Source organism: Somniosus microcephalus, chromosome 9 (assembly GCF_052327205.1).
Source record: "Somniosus microcephalus isolate GS21.2 chromosome 9, FLI_Smic_1.0, whole genome shotgun sequence".
Classification (NCBI taxonomy): domain Eukaryota; kingdom Metazoa; phylum Chordata; class Chondrichthyes; order Squaliformes; family Somniosidae; genus Somniosus; species Somniosus microcephalus.
The window spans coordinates 244,150,507-244,175,046 of NC_140995.1; the positions used below are offsets into that span (position 1 = coordinate 244,150,507).

The following is a 24,540-nucleotide window of genomic DNA, read 5'->3' on the forward strand; positions in this document are numbered from 1 at the left end:
CTTAATGTCCATTGTGGAACTGGCCAGCTGGTGCGGTCTCGCTTGGTCCAGTGTAACGGAGGCCAGCGTAGGGGTCGGTGTGTCGCTGCGGGTATCAGATGAGGCGGTGTTGGGGGCCTGCTGCGTCCCGGCTGTCGTCCAAGATGGCGGCGTCCATGATCCCCATGTGGCTGGAGGCGTCCAAAATGGCTGCTGTTCCGGTGGTTCACACGTGGCTGGGGAGGCCCAAGATGGCAGCCCACACGCGGCGCTGCTGGGGTTCGGGGTGGCTTTGGCCCTGCAGATGCTGGCGTAGTGTCCCTTCTTCCCGCAGCCCGAGCAGATCACATTTTTCGCCGGGCAGCGCGCTCTGGGGTGTTTGGCCTGGCCACAGAAGTAGCATTTCTGGCCTTGGGGCACTGCTGTCTGGGCTTGGGACACTGCTGCGGTAGTTGGGCCGTTGCTGGGATGTGGCTGGGGTGGCACGGCGCTATGAGACGGTCCTACCGTGTCCCAGGCTGTCGTTCCCCGCGGCGTCCACGGTGCAGAGGAGTAGGCATCCATGCCCCGGTAGGCTGCGTCCAATGATAGTGCGAGTTCAGAGGCCTTGTTGAGGTCGAGGTCACTCTGCTCCAACAGTCGCTGTCGGGTGTAATTGGACTTGTGGCCCGCTACAAAAGCGTCCCGGATAAGTTCCTCTGTGTGCACGGCGGCCTTTACATCCTTACAACCACAGGCCCGGCCAAGCACAGACAGTGCCTGAAGGTATTCCTCGGCCGATTCCCCAGGTTGTTGTTTACGACTCCCCAGAAGGTGCCTGGCGTACACTTCGTTCACTGGGCGCGTGTACTGGTCCTTGAGCTTGATAGCATCCGCGTACGAGGTCGCGTCTTGGATGACCGAGTACACTCGGTGGTTCACTTTGGAGGTCAGGACATCCAGTTTGTCCTCGTCCGATTTGATTGCAGCGGAGGCGGTCAGGAATTTTTTGAAACACCTAAGCCAGTGAGTAAACTTGGTGGATGAGTCCGCCTCCCGATGATCTAAGTCCAGGCATGCTGGTGTGAGGATCTTCTCCATTATAAAAATCTTGTTAATAAAATTGATGCGCTATCAATAACTCAAAAGACTGAGATTAAGCGAGTAATTAACAGGCTTTTATTAACAAGAGAATGAAGGTGTGCCTCGAGTGGTCGACCGGTCCAGAATACAAAGGGGCTGTGGAGCAGTCACCTTTATACCTGGATTCGTGGGAGGAGTCAGCCGAGGCATGTACAGGCATGTACACAGTGGAATACAAACAGTGGTTTACCACACTGTGTTACCCACATTATGTATTCTTAGACAACCCAGTTCCTTACTGCTGGAGTCTGAATCCGTCTTCTGTTCATCCGAACTGTTCTCTGTCACCTTTTGTACCTTTTTGCACTTTTCCTGCGGTGACTTTTTGTTGCTGGTCTTCTTTCCTGACCGGCATACTTTAGCTATGTGACCTAGCCTGCCACATTTTCTGCATTCCTGATTTTTGAACCAGCACTGGTTCTGATCGTGCGTTGTCCTTCCGCAACGATAAAACTTTACTGCACCCAATGCCATTCGATTGGTGCTGAGTTCCGATGACCTTAGCTGCATTTCCGCGGTGCCTCTTGCTGCGGCCTCGTGCGATGCTGCAATGGTGACAGCTTTATCAAGTGTAAGGTCCTTTTCCTCTAGCAGTCGCTTTTGAGTTCCTTCTTTCATTAATCCACACACGAATTTATCTCTCAGAGCATCTGCTAGTCCTGTACCAAACTGACAGTACTTTGATAGCTTGCGCAGTTCAATTAAGAATTCAGCGTTGCTTTCCTCTTTCAGCTGCGTTCTTCTGTAAAATTTAAATCGTTCCGCTATCAGCAGCGGCGTGGGGTTTAAATGTTCTTGCAGGATAGTAACAATATTCGCGAAAGTCTGATCCGCCGGTTTATCTGGTGTTACAAGGTGCCTCAATAACCCGTACGTCTTCGCACCCATTGAGTTTAATAAGGTTATTGCTTATCATCTGGTACCTCATTTGCTGTACAATAAACTCCAATGCGTTCTACATACGTGGCCCAATCTTCAACATCGCTATCAAAAGCAGCGATGTTACCGTGTTTAGGCATCCTTGAGAGTTTCTTTAAATATTTTATTTTCCCAAAATGGCGGCTTCCCGCGCTTGTCTTCTTCCCCCGCCTACTAAAATGGCGGCTTCCCGCGCTTGGCGGCTTTTCCCGCGCTTGTCTTCTTCCCCCGTCGACTACAATAGCGGCTTCCCGCGCTGGTCTTCTTCCCCCGCTGGCTACAATGGAGATTACCGCGCTGTTGCCGTTCTCGCCTCCCAGCGGTTCTTAATTTCCCCGACGCTGTTTTTGTTCCCCCCGCGGTTCTCGTGGGCATTAACGCTTCCCTTGTTGCTGCGCCTCTCAGCCCCGATTGCAGCCCGGCCCTTTACACCGGCTGCGGTCGAGTTCTCCGCGGTTCTCGTGGCATTAACGCTGCCCTTGTCGCTGCGCCTCTCGGCCCCGATTGCAGCCCGGCCCTTTACACGGGCTGCGGTCGAGTTCTCCGCCCTTTTTCCTCCGGTTTCCCTCCCCTTCTCCACTGACAACGCGGCCGACTTTCTGCCCGTGTCGCTAGATCGGCTTATCCACCACCGTGGTAGAAGGATGATCACTGCCTGTCGCTGATGGAGGACTTCGTGGTCAGTAATTTCAACCCGGGTTCTCGATGCCTCCCGTGCGATGCGGTGCTCAGCAGGCTGATGAGGGCGGATGCCTCTTCTCGACGCCCGTTCTGAGGACGAAGCTGCCTTGAATGCAAAACTGCCGCAGGGTAAGATCGGACTCGTCGCCACTGTTGAGTCTGAGTGTCCCAGATATGCTTATTCTAAATCACTGGACACAGACAACAAGAATTTAAACAGGTCTTTACTAATCGAAGGTCAGGGCTGAACTGCTTAGCAAATTACTACACAGAGTTTATATACCGGTGTGGTCACCACCGGTACTACAATATACAGTAGGCAAGAGAAAGTAGTCCATCTCTTAAGGTAGTCTCTTAAGGTGGTACAGGTTACATACACCACAGAGATCCCCTCTCATTCTTTTAAACTTCAGCGAGTATAAGACCAATCGACCCAATCTCTCCTCATACGTCATTCCTGCCATCCCAGGTATCAGTCTGGTGAATCTTTGCTGCACTTCCTCCATGGCAAGAACATCCTTCCTCAGATAAGGCGACCAAAACTGCACACAATACTCAAGGTGTGGTCTCACCAAGGCCCTGTACAACTGCAGCAAGACATCCTTGTTCCTGTACTCGAATCCTCTCGCTACGAAGGCCAACATACCATTTGCCTTCTTAACCACCTGCTGCACCTGCATGCTTACCTTCAGCGACTGGTGCACAAGGACACCCAGGTCTCGTTGCACTTCCCCTTCTCCCAATCTATTGCCGTTCAGATAATAATCTGCTTTCCTGTTTTTGCCACCAAAGTGGATAACCTCGCATTTATCCACATTATACTGCATCTGCCATGCATCTGCCAAATCAACCAACCTGTCCAAATCATACTGGAGTTTCTCGGCATCCTCCTCACAGCACACACGCCCACCCAGCTTTGTGTCGTCTGCAAACTTGGAGATATTACATCTAGTTCCCTCGTCTAGATCATTAACATATATTGTGAATAGCTGGGGTCCTAGCACCGATCCCTGTGGTACCCCACTAGTCACTGCCTCCCACTTTAAAAAAGACCCGTTTATTCCAACTCTTTGCTTCCTATCTGCCAACCAGTTCTCTATCCAAGTCAGTACCTTGCCCCCAATCCCTTGTGCTTTAACTTTACACGCTAATCTCTTATGCGGGACCTTATCGAAAGCCTTCTGAAAGTCCAAATACACCACATCCACTGGTTCTCCCTGATCTATTCTACCAATTACATCCTCAAAAAATTCCAGTAGATTAGTCAAGCACGATTTACCTTTTGTAAATTCATGTTGACTTTGTCCGATCCTGTCACTGTTTTCCAAGTGCTCTGCTATTACATCTTTTATAATGGACTCCAGCATTTTCCCCACTACCGATGTCAGGCTTACCGGTCTATAATTCCCTGTTTTCTCTCTACCACCTTTTTTGAATAGTGGGGTTACATTAGCTACCCTCCAATCCATGGGAACTGTTCCAGAGTCTATTGAATTTTGGAAGATGACCAGCAATGCATCTACTATTTCTAGGGCCACTTCCTTAAGTACCCTAGGATGTAGATTATCAGGCCCTGGGGATTTATCGGCCATCAATCCCGTCAATTTCCCTAACACCATTTCCCTACAAATACTGATTTCATTCAGTTCCTCCCTCTCATTAGACCCTATGTTCCCGACATCTCTGGGAGGTTATTTGTGCCCTCCTTTGTGAAGACAGAACCAAAGTATGTATTTAATTGGTCAGCCATTTCTTTGTTCCCCATTATAAATTCCCCTGATTCTGACTGCAGGGGACCTACGCTTGACTTCACCAATCTTTTTCTCTTCACATATCTATAGAAGCTTTTACAGTCAGTTTTTATGTTCCCTGAAAGCTTACTCTCATAATCTATTTTCCTCCTCTTAATTAATCCCTTTGTCCTCCTTTGCTGAATCCTAAACTGCTCCCAATCCTGCTGCTTTTTCTGGCCAAATTATATGTCCTCTCCTTGGATCTTATGCTATCCCTAATTGCCCTTGTTAGCCACGGTTGAGTCACCTTTTTTGTTTTATTTTTATGCCAAACAGGGATGAACAAATTCTGTAGTTCATCCATGTGATCTTTAAATGTTTGCCATTGTCTATCCACCATCAACCCTTTAAGTAACGTTCCCCAATCCATCCTACCCAACTCGCGCCTCATACCATCGTAGTTTCCTTTATTTAAATTCAGGACCCTAGTCTCTGAGTCAAATACGTCACTCTCCATCTTAATGAAGAATTCTATCATATTATGATTGCTCCGCCCCAAGGGGCCTTGCACAACAAGATTGCTAATTAATGCTTTCTCATTACATAATACCCAGTCTAAGATGGCCTGATCGCTATTTGGTTCCTCGACATATTGGTCCAGGAAACCATCCCGTATATACTCCAGGAATTCCTCCTCCACAGTATTGTTACTAATTTGGTTAGCCCAATCTATATGTAGATTAAAGTCACCCATGATAACCGCTGTGCCCTTATTGCACATGTCTCTAATTTCCCGTTTAATGCCATCCCCAACCTCCGCATTACTGTTTAGGGGTCTGTATACAACTCCCACTAACGTTTTCTGCCCCTTGGTATTTCTCAGCTCTACCCATACAGATTCCACATCATCAGAGCTAATATCCTTCCTTACTATTGTGTTAATCTCCTCTTTAACAAGCAATGCTATCCCACCTCCTTTTCCTTTTTGCCTGTCTTTCCTGAATATTGAATACCCCTGAATGTTGAGTTCCCAGCCTTGGTCACCCTGGAGCCATGTCTCCGTAATCCCAATCATATCATATCCGTTTACATCTATTTGCGCAGCTAATTCATCCACCTTTTTACTAATGCTCCTTGCATTAAGACACAAAGCCTTCAGGCTTGTTTTTTTAACACTCTTAGACCTTTTAGAATTATTATTTACTGTGGCCATGTTTGATTTAAACCCTTGATTTCTCTGACTGCCACTTTTGCTTTTCTCATTCCTATCTTTTGTTTCTATCCTTGTTTCCCTTTCCTCTGTCTCCCTGCACAGGTTCCCAACCCTCTGCCATTTTAGTTTAAACCCTCCCCAACAGCACTAGCAAACACTCCCCCAAGAGCATCGGTCCCGGTCCTGCCCAGGTGCAAACCGTCCAGTTTGTACTGGTCTCACCTCCCCCAGAACCGGTTTCAATGTCCCAGGCATTTGAATCCCTCCCCCTTGCACCATTCCTCTAGCCACGTATTCATCTGCAATATCCTTCTATTTCTACTCTGACTAGCACGTGGCACTGGTAGCAATCCTGAGATTACTACCTTTGAGGTCCTATTTTTTAATTTACCTCCTAACTCAACACTTAATGCCACTCCCTGGGTCAGAAGGGACATGGGGAAAAATTGAGTCGTGCCCCCTTTGGGGCACTACTTTTAGCACCCCGAAAAAATAGCGCCCCCGCGGCTGAAATTCATTGGTAACGCTCCAGGAGGGAAGCAGGGCACGCGCTGCAGCATGTCACACCACGGTACTGCAGGCCTTCCTCCCCTTCATAAAGGGGAGGGGCCTAGCGCAGCGCGACCCTCAGCCCAGCTGGGTCACCAGGGATCGGAGTGCCGGTAAAAGAGCCCGGCACTCGAGAAGTGCCGGGCTCACGGAACGCAGCTGGCACTTCGCGGGGGGGCTGAAGAGGAGGCCGGAGACGGCAATGGGGGCAGGTGCTGGCAGGCGGCCAGCAACAAAAATGACCGCCCGGCACCTCGCCTTTAATTAGCGCTGCCCGGCCGCAGGTAGGCCGCCCTGACCCCATCGGACATAACATCAGGCGGTAAGTCTGGGGCGCTACCGAAGATCGTGGCCGGGGCGCGAGCGGGGCGCTGCGCACGGCGATGACGTCATCGGCGGCGGCAGGGCGCTTATGTTTACCGCCTCCGCTAACCTCCCGCTGAATTTTGCGGGAGGTGTTGGCGGCGCCGTGCCCGGGCGCTAGTTGCTTTGCGCCCCGTTGGCACTAACGGGAGGCACAAAGCAACCTAATTTTTCCCCCATAAACTTCAACACTCAATGCTACTGCCTGGACCATAAAGGACATAAACTTCAACACTTAATGCTACTGCCTGCAGGATTTCATCCCAGTTTTCCAATCCATCACTTATCTCTATTTCGAGGAGAATTCACTTTTTGCATCACGCTGGGTCAAGAGTTTGATAACTCATGCCTCGAAAATGTTGTTTATTATAAAAAATATATTATTTCACAGGTTTCACCTCACTCCCACACCCCCCACAAAGAATTCAATTAAACATCACTCGACGTCTGAGAAATGTTCAGCATTTCAGCATTGTGAAGCCTGAAAACCCCAAACTCCATTAGTAGCAGCAGCAGGTCGTAATGTTGAAGCTATAATCACCTTTGTCGTGATCCAATGGCAGAGCCACCAGATTTGGTGTTATATAATATTATCATATAGAAGGTAAGTGGTTTCACAGATAACACTTGGCCCAAGTGATCTCCTGGAGTGTTGCACCCTTGAAAGAAGGTGGCTGCATTCTGCTGACATTTGAATTGCATGGAGAATTACATAGACAATGATGGATACTTAGGAGCGATTACACGGCAGTGATCTGATTGAGGGATTTAAATCGCAACATAAATGCGGAGAAGTAATCTTGAGTGTTCTGTAAGTCATTCCCATGATGAGTGACTGCTGACTAATAATTCTGGCATTCACTGGGAGGCATTTACAATTGCGTGCTTTTTTAAATGCTCGCAATTCCCATGGGAAATTTAAACATCTTTCTACATTTTTATAACGCCTGTGTGAATCTCAAACTTACCCAAATCATGAAATTTGCGAGTGAATCACAAGCATTGGGGATTCAAAAGTTGAGTACCAGGAAATAATACGGTTGGTAGGCTTTCCTTAATTGACATAAAATGTGTTTATCAAGGTGTAGGATGTCAGTGATAGAGAGTGGAATCCTTTCCAAATCACAATCAAATCAACTTTTATTGTCATTGTTAGTGCACAAGTGCAGTACAACGAAATGTAGGCTTGCGGCTCCCGAGAGTGTACATTTAGATTAAGACATTTAAACATTCAACATACATTTGGCTTGTAATACATTAACATAAACATAACCATAATAAAGTGCATTGGCAGATGTGCAGGCTTTAGAGTTTATTTGTGGAGTTCAGTAGGATGACAGCCCTGGGAAAGAAGCTGTTCCTAAATCTGGTCGTTCGGGTGCGAATGCATCTGTAGCGTCTCCCAGATGGCAGGAGGGCGAACAGACTGTGGCTGGGGTGGGTAGGGTCTTTGATGATGGTCCGTGACCTCCGTAAACAGCGTTTCTGGTATATGTGCTCTATGGTCGGTAGCCGGGTGCCGGTAATGCGTTGGGCAGTTTTGACTACCCGCTGCAGGGCTTTCCGGTCGTAGTAGCTACAGCTGCCATACCATACTGTGCTACAGTTTGTCAGGATGCTCTCTATTGTGCAGCGGTAAAAGTTAGAGAGGATCAGGGGTGACAGGTTACATCCCTTCAGCCTCCTTAGGAAATATAGGCGCTGCTGGGCCTTCTTCACCAGAGAGGAGGTATTGAGGGACCAGGAGAGGTCTTCCGTGATGTGGACTCCGAGAAACTTAAAGCTGTCCACCCTTTCCACCACAGCCCCATTGATGTGGATGGGGGTGTGACTTCCGCCTTTAGACTTCCTGAAGTCCACAATGATTTCTTTGGTTTTCTTGATGTTAAGGGCCAGGTTGTTATCGGCGCACCACTTCACGAGATGCTGGACCTCCTCCCTGTAGGCTGACTCATCGTTGTTGGTGATCTGGCCTACTACCGTGGTATCATCCGCAAACTTGATGATGGTGTTGGAACCATGAACAGCCACACAGTCGTGGGTGAAGAGGGAGTAGAGGAGGGGGCTCAGCACACATCCATGTGGGGCCCTCGTGTTCAGGGTCGGGGGGGGGGGAAGGTGTGGTTACCTAATTTGACAGACTGGGGTCTGTTTGTTAGGAAGTCCAGGGTCCAGTTGCAGAGGGAAGTGTTCAGGCCAAGAGTTTGGAGTTTGGTGGCCAGCTTGTTGGGGACGATAGTGTTGAATGCTGAGCTGTAGTCTATGAACAGCATTCTGATGTAGGTCTCCTTACCATCTAAGTGATTCAGTGCCGAGTGTAGAGCAGTTGCGATTGCATCCTCCGTTGATCTGTTTGCACGATAGGCAAACTGGTGTTGGTCAAGAGAGGCGGGAACACTGGCTTTGATGTGAGCCAGGACCAGTCTCTCGAAACACTTCATTATGATGGGTGTGAGTGCGACAGGTCGATAGTCGTTCAGGCACCAATTTAGTCACTCAATGCCAGCATCAAGCACTCCCAGCTGAGGTGCCAGAATGGAGTCCCTCCTCTGCCCCAACCTCAGAAGAACATCACCACCATACAAGAGAACATTTTACACTTGTCATTTCAGCCAGTCCTTGGCGTGTCTGAATGAGATTGGATAATTTAGTGACCGGAAGCACTGAATTACACGAGTGAGGTCTGGGAGGATAGTTGGGGACAGATTATCAGCTTGCCCGGATGTGAAACTGGTGTTGTGGATTGGCTGCCTGTTATAGAAATGACCTGATTTCTATTGTCATTGATTTGATATAGGAATGAAAGTCCAGGCGGCTCCTATAATAAACAGCTGATCCTCAAAGCCAGTTTTACACCTGGGCGGGCAAGCTGAAAATCTGCCCCTTAATGGCTGATAAACAGAGGAGACTCTCACCATATCAGCTTCCCTCTGTTTGCTACTTCTCCCTGCTGGCATAGCTGAGGTAAAAGCCTAACAGTGCGCAGGCCTTTGATCAGAGCCCATACCTGTGATACTGCACATTGGCAGTCCTAATTCACAGAATCACCCGCCCACTTCACAATTGGACTACTCTTTGTGGCTGTTACTTGGAGAAATTCCGAACTGTGAACTTACTAACTTCTCCAAATACAAAAGCAAAATAATGCAGATGCTGGAAATCTGAAATAAAAACAGAAAATGCTGGAAATACTCAGCTGTCAGGCAGCATCTGTGGAGAGAGAAACAGAGTTAACATTTCAGGTCGATGACCCTTTGTCAGAACTGGAAAAAGTTGGAGATGGAACAGGTTTTTAAGCAAATATAGGGGCAGGGAAAGGGGGGATGGGTGGAAAGAAAGGGAAGGCCTGTGATAGGATGGAAGGCAGGAGAGATTAAGAGACAAAAGGGATGATGGTGCGAGGCAAAAGGAGATGGTAATGGGACAAGTTAAGAAACAAAAGATGACTCTAGATGAAGTGTAAATGACAATGGCAGAATGATCGACTGCTGCCATGTGAGAGAGAGAGAGAGAGAGAGAGAGAGAGAAAAAAAATGAAAATAAGATAGGGACAGAGGTTATGGTCTGAAATTGTTGAACTCGATGCTAAGTCCAGAAGGCTGTAAAGTGCCTAATCGAAAGATGAGGGCCTAGAAATTCAGTCACGTTTGCGCCCACTTATTGGCTATAAAGTGGTTTGCGCGTGAAGTTTTTTATCGCCCGAAATTCAGATGGACCCTAACATGACGTCATCGGTGTGCGCAGCGCCCCGGTTGCAATGCTATTCCGGCCCGATGGCCAAATTCAGTTGCGGCCGCCTCGCCCGTGGCAGCCACAAACAGCGTTTGTGAAACGGGGTCTTGCAGCTCCGAAAGGCCGGCGCATAAAGGTGGAGCGGCGGCCGGCCGCTTTCCCGGCGGCCGCCTGCCCGCACCTCCCTCCCCGGACTCCTGCACCACCCCCCCGTGGCATTGATGTCTGAGTCCCGCGAGCCCGGCACTTCTCCGTGGTGCCGGGCTCATTTGCCGGGGGAATCCACCGGTGATCTGACGGCTGCAGGCAGCTCCTCCTTAAGAGAAGGAGGAGGCCTGCAGTACCCCAGCCTGCCGCACCGCATCGGGTGCCGCAGCGGGAGCTGGACGCCTGAAAGTGACATTCATCGCCCCTAGCGAGGCGGCCAAACCCTGCAATAGCGCCCGCCACCATCTTGGCCCGTCGCAACTGAATTTTAGGCTGGCGCTACGGGAATCCTGGCGGGCGCAAAATTTCGGGCGCAAAAGACCTGGCGGGGCGATACCGAATTTCTAGGCCGAGGTGTTGTTCCTCGAGATTACGCTGAGCTTCATTGGAACAGTGCAAGAGGCCGAGGACGGTGAGGTCTGAGTGGGAATGGAGCGGAGAATTAAAGTGACAGGCAACCAGAAGCTCGTGGTCACCCTTACGGACTGAATGGAGGTGTTCCACAAAGCGGTCACCCAATCTGCGTTTGGTCTCCCCAATGTAGAGGAGACCGCACCGTGAGCAGCGAATACAGTATACTAGATTGCAAGAAGTACAAGTAAATCGCAGCTTCACCTGGAAGGGATGTTTGGGGCCCTGGACAGTGGGAAGGGAGGAGGTGAAAAAGCATGTGTTGCATCTCCTGCGCTTGCACGGGAAGGTGCCATGGGAAGGGGAAGGGATGATAGAGGAGTGGACCAGGATTTCGCAGAGGGAGCGGTCCCTTCGGAATGCTGAAAGGGGAGGTGAGGGGAAGATGTGTTTGGTGGTGGAATCACACTGGAGGTGGCGGAAATGGTGGAGGATGATCCGTTGAATGTGGAGGCTGGTGGGGTGAAAGGTGAGGACAAGGGGAACTCTATTGTGGTTCCGGGAGGGAGGGGCAGGAGTGAGAGCTGAAGTGCGGGAAATAGAACGGACACGGTCAAGGGCCGTGTCAACCACAGTAGAGGGGAATCCTCGGTTGAGGAGAAAGGAAGACATGTCTGAAGCACTAGTATGGAAGGTGGCATCGTCAGAGCAGATGCGGCGGAGACGGAGAAACTGGGAGAATGGAATAGAGTCCTTACAGGAGGCAAGGTGGGAGGAAGTGTAGTCCAGGTAGCTGTGGGAGTCTGGGCTTGTAGTGAATGTTAGTCAATAACCTATCCCCAGAAATGGAGACAGAGAAGTCGAGGAAGGGAAGGGAAGGGAAGAGTCGGAGATGGATTATGTGAAGGTGAGGGAAGGGTGGAAATTGGAAGCAAAGTGAATGAAATTTGCTAGCTCAGGGCGAGAGCAGGAGATGGCACCGATACAGTCATCAATGTCTCAGAAAAAGAGGTGAGGGAGGGGACCTGAGTAGGACTGGAACAAAGTGTGTTTCACATACCCCACGAAAAGGCAGGCATAGCTAGGACCCATGCGGGTTCCCATAGCAACACCTCTGCTTCTTTACTGCATGGAAAATCCAAATCCAAATCCTGTTTTAAATGCATGAGACCCACACAGTTTGCATACTTCTGTGATTGCTGATGCAGAAGTAAATTAGGATTAGCTGAAACACAGGGATCGTCTTTCACACATTGTAAAATCTATGTACAATGCTCAGCTGCACAAGAATTCAATCTGTCCAACTTTCTGAAATGTCAGTCAGGCAGATATTTGTCTTTGGCGATTGCGCGAAACAGGCGACAGCAAATCGACTGCTCATTTTGTACTCCACCCGATTTGGAAAAGAAAATCGGACGGAGTGTAAAATGGGTTGTCGATTCGCTATCTCGTGTTTTGTGCTATTGCCCAATTTCTACCCCAGTGTAATATTCCCTTTAAGCTGCGCAGCCGGTGAGCCGGCTTTTAAATTGAATAAACCACGCCTGCGCGGTATTCTGTTTGGGCCACCCCAAAAAATATTACAGGGAACAGTGCCCCAGTGTCTTTTAATTGTTTCATAATGTTAATATACTGTGCTTAGAGTTAATAAAGTATATTACTGACGCTCATTAATTAGCATCCCAAAGTGCTGAAAAGCAGTGCATCTGAAAGAGTAAGATAGGTTAATGTTTCATGATGGAACCCATCATCAATTCACTTCATGTCTGGCTCCTGGTCTGCCTGAGTTATAAAAAGCATTTTCTGCAGACACAGTGATATGTAAAAGTCCACACTGTAGGAATTGACGAATTCCTATAAATATCTGAGATTGACACCAGGGAACAAGCAAACAGGTCTTTACTGATCAGAGACTCCACGAGGACTGCCTGGGCAGCCCCGTGGCTTGCGACGTGACGTCATCACGTTTGCCCGCGTTTTCCCGCGCTCTTAAAGGGGCCACGCCCTGTACATGCAAACTCTATATACAAAACACAGTAATGCCTAACACAATGGTACAGGTTTAGGCTGGTGTTAGAACATCGTTAAAGGGAATTATATACAGTCAGCCAGAGCCATTCAGTGGTTCTGCCACAACACAAAATTGCAAAAGTGTATCTTCACACTCTGCTTACCCTGCCTGTGGATCTCGCTCCCATCCAACTGGAACTCTGTTGCTTGTACTGCAGATTTAACCATCATGTGCTGAGCCAGGGTTGTTGGGCGACTCAATAAGCCTTGGGGGAATCTGTTGCCCATTGCTACTCCAGTACAGTTTCTCCAAATCTTTCCTGGATTCCCAGCAACAACCAGGGTCAAACTCATCAGGCAGCTGTCACTACACCGGGTTATACAAAACAAAACTTACTGCAGTTTAAGGCAGAAACCATGAAGACCGGAAATCAGAACTGAAAACAAAGTGCTGAAAAGCGGTGCATCGGAAAGAGTAAGATAGGTTAATGTTTCATGATGGAACCCATTCTCAAGTCAGATTTTATTGTGCCTTTGTGAAGCACCTTGGGATATTTATTCTATGTTAAAGGTGCTATATAAATGCAAGTTGTTGTTGATGATCAACCTGTCTTGAACTTATCTTCTTACAGCTGGTTGTAACATTCAGCTCAGGTTGAGCTTTGGGTCTATCTGAATTTGCGTATTCACAGAGTATAAAGTCTGCCTCACTTTGGCTTGCTGGGCACACTGTACGTCCTTTGTCACCTGCTCTTACTTTTAACTCTCTTGCTTCAGATGTCATAGCATGGCTGACACATACAGTAGTAATAAGAGTACTGACAATTACTGTAAACAATCACAAATCATTCCTTCCTATGGCACAAAGAACATTCCGAGTCCTGTTGTATAACCGCCGATCTATATTGCAGGGTAATTTATCGGCAATTACTAACTGTAAATAATTGATATCACTGCCAGAGTGTTATGTGTTATCAATTCAAAGTTTAGAACTGGTAATGATTTTCTTTTTCTTTTAGGGTTTTCACCCAGCAATTCCCACAGAACAGCTTCCTGACAGCGGTGCCTGTTCTCTTCGAATGCCTATCTACAGCAGGGACATCCCAAACAAGCAGCAGATATGGATGAAGTGGAAGGAGAGAGGTAAAAGTTTCCGCTCTAAAAGGTATGGTTAGTTTATGCTTTACATAGAATGTACAGTGCAGAAACAGGCCATTCGGTACTTATGTTCCATTCGAGCCTCCTCCCACCCTTCATCTAATCCTAGCAGCATAACCCTCTATTCTTTTCTCCCTCATATGTTTATCTAGCTTCCTCTTGAATACATCTATGCTATTCACCTCAACTACTCCTTGTGATAGTGAGTTCCACATTCTAACCACTCACAGGAATGTAATCAAAAACAAGAATTTGGCACCAAGCCATATAAGGAGATATTAGGGCAGATGACCAAAAGCTTGGTAAAAGAGATTGTTGGAGGCCAATCTTCTCAGCCCCAAGACACCACAACTTGAGAATGAGTAAAAAAAATACAGAAGTCCATGAATCTCAAGGGATAAACACCAATAAGAAACATTGAAGATCTACACCACTTGTACCGAAACATCACAAAGTTATTTATTGAATAAAATCATAGCACTTTTTATACAAATGCATGTATTATTCTTTTGTCTAACATTCTTAGTCAAAAATAGTCAGATAAAGCTGCTAGCATTTCTCTGATTGTAACTGTGGTGAATGGAATGTTATACTGGCCAGGAATGCTGGGCAATGAGTCACCCTGCCCTGACTCTCTAGCTTCAGTAACTGATAGCTAGTGGCTCCTGTGCACCACTGCCCTCTTGATTTTCCATTATGTTACTGCTGCTCATCCGAGTCTGTGACTCTGCCTCTGTCCATGGATTATTGTGAAGCCTGCAGCATAATGATACCATTTTGTTCACCTTCGTTGAATACATAAAGGCCTAGAAATTCAGTGGGCCTTGTGCCCACTTAGCGCCTAAAGAGGTCTTTTGCGCCGGCGGGGTGGTAGCGCGGAAATTGAGTGCAGCGGCATTGGCGGCGGTAGCCGTTAGCGCTGCGCCGGGACCGATGACGTCATCGGTGTGCGCGGTGGCCCGTAACGCCCCGAAACCGCGCCGATCCCCATATTTATTTGCGCCCGCCTCCTCCGAAGCGGGCGCAAACAGCGAACAGAAAACGGGGCCGTCCTGCTGCCATAGTGGGGCGCTTTAAAGCTGAAGGTGCGGCCGGCCGCTTTTTCGGCGGCCGCCTGCCCGCACCTCCTTCCCCGGCCTCCTCCACCCCCCCCCCCCCGCGGCATTGCCGGCTGGTTTCTGTGGAGCCCGGCCCTTCTCCGTTGTGCCGGGCTCTTTTGCCGGCACTCGCGATCGGGGCTCCGGCCGTTGCAGGCACCTCCCCCTTAAGAGAAGGAGGAGGCCTGCAGTACCGCAGCCTGCCGCACCGCATCGGGTGGCGCTGCGGCAACTAGCGCGCCGATATTCAGTTGCAGCGCCCCAAACGGATGCGGGCACACCCTGGTATAGCGCCCGCTTCCGAATTGGGGCGCAGAAGACGAATATACGGCGTGCGCTAATGCCTCCCCGCCCAGCGCTAACTTTTTGGCGCGAGCGAGCTGCCAGCGCCCAAGTGAATTTCTAGGCCAAAATCCCCACAACCAGTCCAAGCGTCTAAAGCATTGCTTTAGCACTCCCAAATGGTTTCTCAATCAGGGTTCTGCTTCTCCCAAATGCATCTTTGTCACTGATCTGTGCTGTATTACAGGTGTTGTTGAGCTGTCATCAGTCATGCCTGTTGCACTGCACAGCCCATATCTCAGAGGAGCTCGCCCTTCACCCTTCTTTCTCCTTCAAAGAGCTCTGTCACATTTGGTTGCCTCAAAATGAAAGCATCATGCGTACTCCTCAAGAGGCTTGTATTGACATGCATTACTGTCTTCTGGTGGTTGCATACCATTTGCATGTTGATTTGCATACAATTTGCTACATTGCAACAGTGATTACACTTTAATAAAAGTACTTAATTGGCTGTAAAGCGCTTTGAGATGTCTGGTGGTCGTGAAAGGCGCTATATAAATGCAAGTCTTTTTGATGGAATAATATCCCTTACTATTTAGGTTTGAGACAGGATTAGAATCATAGAAATTTACAGCACAGAAGGAGGCCATTCGGCCCATCTTGGCCGTACTGGCCGACAAAGAGCTATCCAGCTTAATCCCACTTTCCAACACTTGGTTGGTATCCTTGTAGGTTACGGCACTTCAAGTGCATATCCAAGTACTTTTTAAATGTGATGAGGGTTTCTGCCTTTACCACCCTTTCAGGCAGTGAGTTCCAGACCCCCACCACCCTCTGGGTGAAATAAGTTTTCCTCAACTCCCCTCTAATCCTCTGACCAATTACTTTAAATCTATGCCCCCTGGTTATCGACCCCTCTGCTAAGGGAAATAGGTCCTTCCTATCCACTTTATCTAGGCCCCTCATAATTTTATACACCTCAATTATATCTCCTCTCAGCCTCCTCTGTTCCAGAGAAAACAACCCCAGCCTATCTAATCTTTCCTCATAGCTAAAATTCCCCAGCCCAGGCAACATCCTCGTAAATCTCCTCTGCACCCTCTCTAGTGCAATCACATCCTTCCTGTAATGTGGTGACCAGAACTGCACGCAGTACTCTAGCTGTGGCGCAACTAGTGTTTTATACAGTTCAAGCATAACCCCCCTGCTCTTATATTCTATGCCTCGGCTAATAAAGGCACGTATCCCGTATGCCTTCTTAACCACCTTATCTACCTGTCCTGCTACCTTCAGGGATCTGTGGACATGCACTCCAAGGTCCCTCTGATCCTCTGCACTTCTCAGTGTCCTACCATTTATTGTGTATTCCCTTGCCATGTTAGCCCTCCCCAAATGCATTACCTCACACTTCTCCGGATTGAATTCCATTTGCCACTGTTCTGCCCACCTGACCAGTCCATTGATATCTTCCTGCAGTCTACAGCTTTCTTTTCATTATCAACCGCACGGCCAATTTTTGTATCATCTGCAAACTTCTTAATCATATTTCCTACATACAAGTCCAAATCATTGATATATACCACAAAAAGCAGAGGACCCAGTTCTGAGCCCTGCGGAACCCCACTGGAAACAGCCTTCGAGTCACAAAAACAGCCTTCGACCATTACTTTTTGTTTCCTGCCTCTGAGCCAATTTCGAATCCGACTTGCCACTTTGCCTTGGATCCCATGGGCTTTTACTTTCGTGACCAGTCTGCCATGTGAGACCTTATCAAAAGCCTTGCTAAAATCCTTATAGATGACATCAAATGCACTACCCTCATCGACCCTCCTTATTACCTCCTCAAAAAATTTAATAAAGTTAGTCAGACACGACCTCCCCTTAACAAATACATGCTGACTGTTCCTGATGAATCTGTGTCTTTCTAAATGAAGATTTATCCTGTCCCTCAGAATTTTTTCCAATAATTTTTCCACCACCAAGGTTAGGCTGACTGGCCTGTAATTACTCGGTCTATCCCTTTCTCCCTTTTTAAACAAGGGTACCACATTAACAGTCCTCCAGTACCACACCTGTAGCCAGAGAGGATTGGAAAATGATGGTCAGAGCCTCTGCTATGGTCAGAGCCTCTGCTATTTCCTCTCTTACTTCTCTTAACAGTCTGGGATACATTTTGTCCGGGCCTGGGGATTTATCCACTTTCAAAGATGCTAAACCCTTTAATATTTCCTCTTTCACGATGCTTATTTCATCTAATATTTCACACTCCTCCTCCCTGATTGCAATTTCTGCATCATCCCTCTCTTTTGTGAAAACAGATGCAAAGTATTCATTAAGAACCATACCCATAGCTTCCGCCTCCACACACAGATTACCTTTATGGTCCCTAATAGGCCCTACTCTTACTTTAGTTATCCACTTGCTCTTAATGTATTTATAAAACATTTTTGGGTTTTCCTTGATTTTACTTGCCAATATTTTTTCATGCCCTCTCTTTGCTTTCCTAATTTCCTTTTTAATTTCACCCCTGCACTTTCTATACACCTCTAGGGTTCCTGCAGTAGTGAGTCCTCGGTATCTGTCATAAGCTTCCTTTTTTTTCTTTATCCTTCCCTTTATGCCCCGTGACATCCAGGGAACTCTAGATTTGTTAGTCACACCCTTTTTCTTTAAGGGAACATACTTGTTCTGAACCCTCACTATCTCCTCCTTGAATGCCTCCCACTGCTCTGACACTGATTTACCTTCAAGATTCTGTCTCCAGTCCACTTTGGCTAAATCACATCTCAGCTAAGTAAAATGAGCTTTTCCCCAATTGAGAACTTTTATTCCTGCTCTATCCTTGTCCTTTTCCATAACTACCCTAAATCTAACTGAATTATGATCACTACCACCAATATGCTCTCCCACTGATGCCCTTTCCACCTGCCCAGCTTCATTCTCTAAAACTAGGTCCAGTACTGCCCCCTCTCTTGTTGGGCTTGCTATGTACTGGCTAAAAAAGTTCTCTGAATGCATTTTAAGAATTCTGCTCCCTCTAAACTTTTCACACTAATTTTATCCCAGTTAATATTAGGGAAGTTGAAATCCCCTATTATTACTGCCCTATTTTTGCACGTCTCAGACATTTGCCTACATATTTGCTCTTCTATCCCCCTCTGACTGTTTGGCGGTCTATAGTACACTCCCCGCAGTGTGATTGCCCCTTTTTTGCTTTTCAGTTCAAACCATATGGCCTCGTTGGATGATCCTTCTAAGATATTGGCCCCGATTTTCTCCCAGCCGTCGGGCGGGCTTTCAGGTGTGTGGGTGGGGGGGGGGGGAAATTTTTTTTTTTTTTCCCTCGCAAAAACAGGGGGTCGCGACCCCCCTCCCCCGCCTGATTCCCCGCCCCGTCCGACTTTCGGACCGCCGTTTCTCTCCGACCCGAATCAGTCCCACCTGCCGCTGGCGGGACTGGCCGTCGGGACCCTAATCAGCAATTATTGGCATGTTTAATGCCATTTTAAGGGGCCGTTGCTATTTTCAAGGTTTTCCCACGCTAAACACGCCTGCGGGGAACCCCGCTGATGAAACCTGGCGTGAAGCATCCCGGCTTGCTTGCTCTCAGCTGCAGGTCATTCGGGAAAGCTGAGATTTAATCGGAGAGCATTTGTATGTTGAAGGACCTTGTTGTTGCAGGCTTGGGGCTACTTGTTCAAGGCTTAGGCACAGCTGTGGAAGGTTGGAGCCTCACACACTTCTCCAATGTGAGCTCCTGGGAAGCCCCTCTCGCCACATTCACTCAGCGCTTCCTCAGCGGAGGCATTTACCAGAAGCATGGGATGCCTTTTTTTCCTTCCCTTCTTGCCATTAGAGGATCTCCAGCAGCAGAGGTGGCAGCAGCAGAACCAGGAACAGCAGGATCAGCAACAGGAGCACCAGGCTGCTGCTCACTCACCTGAAGCTGCACAGGCCAGAAGGGGCCAGCGCTTGGAAGTGGCTTGAGAGCACCTTGCTGCGCATTAGGGGGCCATGGGGACCCGTATCTGCACTGGCAGTGCTACTCAGAAGGACTTCCATGAAGGTCTGGTTTCTCTGTTCAATAGATGGCCATCGCTCCTCAAGAGATGTCATTCTCTTATGAGCACTCACCATGTTTTCCACACCCTGGCGACTTATCTCCTCCATGGAGGTTGCCAACCTTTCCATGGTGATGCGTTCATGCACCAATGACTCCACAAAGGCTCTGCTCATGGTCGCTATGGACTCCTCCATTCGCTCCACACTCGCAGCGACCCTGGGGAGACAAAACCTGCCAGAGACTCCTGCATCTGTGCATGGAGACCCATCACCTCTTCTCTTGCGGATGGACCCAGACATCTTATGTTCATTAATAAATAGACACTCTTATTATGAACAAAGCTAGCTTTTGCTAGACACTTTTATTGAGCACACGTGGACTAGGTACAATATCTGTAGAGGCATCCATCTTGACTGCTGCCTTGTGGGTAGCCTAGTGCCTCATGGGCAATGTAGTCTTAATATACATACAGCTGGGTAGTGTAGTCTTATACAGCTATATACAGCTCTACACAGCTCTACAGCTCCACCTAGTGTCCACTATAGAATGACATGTTATTGATCATTACATCCTCCTTTCTTTGAGGTTTAACAAAATCAATATCAATCAACTTTCAAGAAAACAATAAAGATAATATCAGTAACACTTTTGTTAGTGCTCTATAAACATAAACATTTTCAAAACAGTCAACACATTTTCAAAGCTTTACATTGTACTCAAAGATTAAGTCTATCAGGCTTTTTTACTTCACGTGTGGATCTTCTCAACACGGTTAAGTCTGATGTGTCTTCATGAGATTGTTCTGGCGGTGAATAACGAGATGCAGTTGCGGCATTGTCATCAATCTGGTCTTGAATAGTCTCTTGTGTTTTTAGGAGGGAACGGCGGTTCCTCCTGAGAATCTGTCCTTCCTCAGTTCTAACAGTGTATGACCTTGGTCCTACTTCCTCAAGAACTGTAGCTTTCCTGTTCCATGCATCTGGATCCTCAATCCTGACAACATCATCCCTTGTCAATGGTTTTAGAGTTTTGGATGACTTGTCATAGTATGATTTCTGTTTCAGCTTTAACAGTTGAAGTCTCTGTCTCAGTTCCTCACTTTGCTGTTCTTTTGCAGAGCAGGGTAGCGTGGTGCACAACTTGCGACCCATTAGTAGTTCAGCAGGTGAAGAACCACAGTCTAAAGGTGAGGCTCGGTAGCTCAGCAGGGCGAGATAAGGATCAGACTTGCTTTCTGTTGCTTTCTTCAGTAGCTGCTTGAGAACTTGAACACCTTTCTCTGCCTTACCATTTGACTGAGCATACAAAGGACTGGATGTGATGTGCTGAAAGTCATACTGTGCTGCAAACTGTTGCCACTCCTTACAGTTGAAGCACGAACCATTGTCGCTAATGGCAATCCTGGGAATTCCATGTCTGGCGAAGATGGATTTCACATGCATTATGACACTGCTTGCTGATGTGCTTGAGAGCAGCGCCATCTCAGGATAGTTAGAATAGTAGTCAATCACTATTAGATATTCTTTACCATTTAAATGAAAGAGGTCCATACCAACCCACTCCTGGTACCATCTTATGTTCATTAATAAATAGACATTCTTATTATGAACACAGCTAGCTTTTGCTAGACACTTTTATTGAGCACATGTGGACTAGGTACAGTATCTGTAGAGGCATCCATCTTGACTGCTGCCTTGTGGGTAGCCTAGTGCCTCATGGGTAATGTAGTCTTAATATACATACAGCTGGGTAGTGTAGAGCCGTAGAGCTATATACAGCTCTACGGCTCCACCTAGTGTCCACTATAGAATGACATGTTATTGATCATTACACAGAGGCAGAGGGTCGACATGCAGCACAGCTGAGCTGAGCTGGCAGAGCCCTGCGCCCTCCGACGAGGACTCTCCACTGCTGTCCCTGTCTCCAGAATCTGCTGAGGCTCACTTGTGAGCTGTGAAACACCAGGGGACAACACTACTCTATGTCCCGAAAGTCCCCCCGAGGTGTGAGTGTCTGCGCTGGTGCTGGGTGCGCTTACTTCTGCTGACGCTGCGCCCTCAGAGGTTGGAGCTTCCTCTGAAGAGTCTGGCTGCACAGCCTCTTCCTCCTCCACAGTGGGGGCGGGGGCTCTGGATGGTCCTGTGGGGGAGTAGAGGAAGGAGTTAGAGATGTGATGCCAAGGTTACATGCACATTGGAGTTGGCAGATGTTCATAAGTCCAAATGATGCAGCTTCAGAATCATAACAGCGACTCATGCTATGTCAATGAGAGAGATGGGGAACTATTCTGTCACCAGCTTGCGGGACTGCCCCCGTCTCTCCATCCCCAACTTCTGTGGCCACATCAGCCCCAACAATTTCCAGCACTCCTTCCTCCCAGGGGGTCAGGTGGGCTACTGAGGGTGGGCCTCCTCCAGTCCTGGCTCGCTCTCTGTTGTTGTGAGTTCTCTTTTCCTGCAATGAGGGAGACAAGTGGAGTTTGAGTGAGAAGGAAGGAGTGAGTGTAGAGATTGCATAGCATAGATACTTAGAGGGAGACAAAGATGGTGTGAGGCTGCAAGACCAAGGGCCCTCCCTGTGTGTTGTCAGCTGTGTTCAAAGCATCAGAGTGAGAGGGAGTGTGAGGGCTGCATGGTGGAATAGTTATATGAATGTGAGCATAGAGAGAGATGAACTGGGTAAGGGTGCATGGATGTGACTGTGAAGTGGGATGTGGAGGAAGAGAGTGCTAAAGCTGAGTGCTGGTGGGGAAAGGCAATGGGGATCAGGCTGAGGGTGTTGGAAACTTCATTCTTACTTTTCCTGTACGGTGAAGGTCATGGAATCGTTTCCGACACTGTATCCAGGTTCTTCTGGTGACTCCCAGCGAGTTGACATCTGCTGACACCTGCATCCATGCAGCCTTGGTCTCAGTGGGAGGCCTCTTCCTGCCTGACCTAGGCAAGAGGACCTCCCTGTGGGCCCTAACCCCATCCAATAATGCCTGCAGTGAAGCTTCGTCGAATTTGGAGGCAGCTCGGGGTCTGGCACTGGCCACAGCTGCTGCAGGCTCCTCTGCCATCCTGTATGGTTCGTTTGGAAGCCAACAGAGGAAGCAATGCTTGCTGTGGACCTTGAAAGCACCATGAATGATGACATCATACTGTGGGGCTTTCTGACTGAAAATAGTCAATTAGCAAGGGTTCCCACACGCTGGAACTTAATTGGCCACTTGAGGGAAAATTGCGTGCAGCTGGCTGACCCATTTTTTTTCGGGTTGGAACCCGACATTCGGGGAACCCGAAAATTTCCCGCACGATCCAGAAAATCGGGCCCATTATCTCCCCTCACAGCTGTAATGGTTTCTTTAATCAATATTGTGACCCCCCTCCTTTTTTATCCCCCTCTCTATCTCGTCTGAAAACCCTGTAACCAGGAATGTTGAGCTGCCATTCCAGCCCTTCTTTCAGCCATGTCTCAGTAATAGCTATAATATCATACTCCCACGTGCCTACCTGTGCCCTCAGCTCATCTGCTTTATTCCCTAGACTCCTTGCATTGAAGTATATACCATTTTGCACTGCCAAACACCCTTGTTGTCTATTTTCTAGCCTTTGTTTCCTCTGTCTTCCAAACTCGCTTACTAATTTTCTGCCTTCCATTTCCAGCTTTGCTTCTCTCCCTTCTGAATCTACTCGCAGATTCCCATCCTCCTGCCAAGCTAGTTTAAACCTTCCCCAACAGCATGAGCAATCCTCCCTGCGAGGATATTGGTCCTGGTCTGTTATGTATTGTGTGTTCTCCTCCCACCTGCGGTGGCGCTGTCACAGCAGATACATGGTTGGGTGTTCTCTTGGTTAAGTTTAGCTCTCTTTGTTCGGAACTCTCCAGAACTTCCCTTTCCTTCCTGAATAAAGCACTTCATGCTTGAATCTCTGGGTTCTGAGTTCTAATTGTGTCTAGGTAGAAAGGTACCGACACAACATGGTCCTGTTGAGGTGCAACCCCTCCGGCTTGTACAGGTTCCACCTCCCCCAGAAACAGTCCCAATGCCTCAGGAATCTAAAGCCCTCCCTCCTGCACCATCTCTCCAGCCATGCATTCATCTGCTCTATCCTTCTATTTCTGTACTCTGGTGCATGAATGGCTACATGTACAAAGTATCTTGTACCTTGGGGAAGTGAGTACAGGAAACTTTGGTTTATCCGGAGGTTATATGTCCGGAATACTCGATCTAACGGCAAAAATCAAGAGCTGTTTTCTATAAGTTTTTTAGTTCTCGTTGCTTTTTTTTTCCCCCAGTCAGGCACTGCAAGGTCTGTAGCCAAAGCAACAGCTTCAGCTAGAGACGCTTGCAGCTGCAGCCGACTGTTTTGAAGCTGTTGCTAAGCAACAGGGTTTGTTGATTCACACAGAGCTTTTCAGTTCCGTATGTTTCAACATTATCGCTGGTATGTCCGGCACTTTTGATGGTACGGCACCAGCTCGGTCCCGTCAGTGCTGGATATCAGAAAGTATCCTGCAATATGGAAAAAAATTGAAGCTGCCTTTTGTATGTAGGTTCATAGTGGAACAGAAACTTTAATTAATCAATGCACAGTTTATCGAGTGCAGGTCAGTCACAGCCTCACTGCTGAGCCTCATGTCCTCTGTAAGGCCCAGGTAACCGTGTCTGTAGATCTTCTCCCGGGCTAGTTTGTTCAGCATGTGGATCTCGTCCTGTGTTCTCTGCAATGCTGGATGCCCCTCTTGGAGTTCCTACTTATGCTAAACCTTTATAAATCACTGGTTAGACCTCAGCTGGAGTATTGTGGCCAATTCTGGGCACCAGGCTTTAGGAAGGACGTCAAGGCCTTGGAGAAGGTACAGAGGAGATTTATTAGAATGGTACCAGGGATGAGGGACTGTTTTGGATACTAAGGGAATCGAGGGATATGGGGATAGGGTGGGAAAGTGGAGTTGAGGTAGAAGATCAGCCATGATCTTATTAAATGATGGAGCAGGCTCGAGCAGCTGTATGGCCTACCCTTGCTCCTATTTCTTATGTTCTTATGTAAACTGGGATTGTTCTCCTTAGAGCAGAGAAGGCTAAGGGGAGATTTG

The 24,540-nt window shown here is 48.0% G+C and overlaps 1 protein-coding gene across 1 annotated transcript in view; it reads left to right on the forward strand.

The window, feature by feature from the left end:
- The window catches only part of LOC147113185 (uncharacterized), a 145,295-nt gene that overhangs the window by 19,030 nt on the left and 101,725 nt on the right, over positions 1-24,540 (forward strand). The window contains exon 2 of the mRNA XM_085998255.1: positions 13,878-14,023. Within this exon, the coding sequence (XP_085854381.1) occupies positions 13,878-14,023 (146 nt within the window). The remainder of the gene's footprint in view (positions 1-13,877; positions 14,024-24,540) is intronic.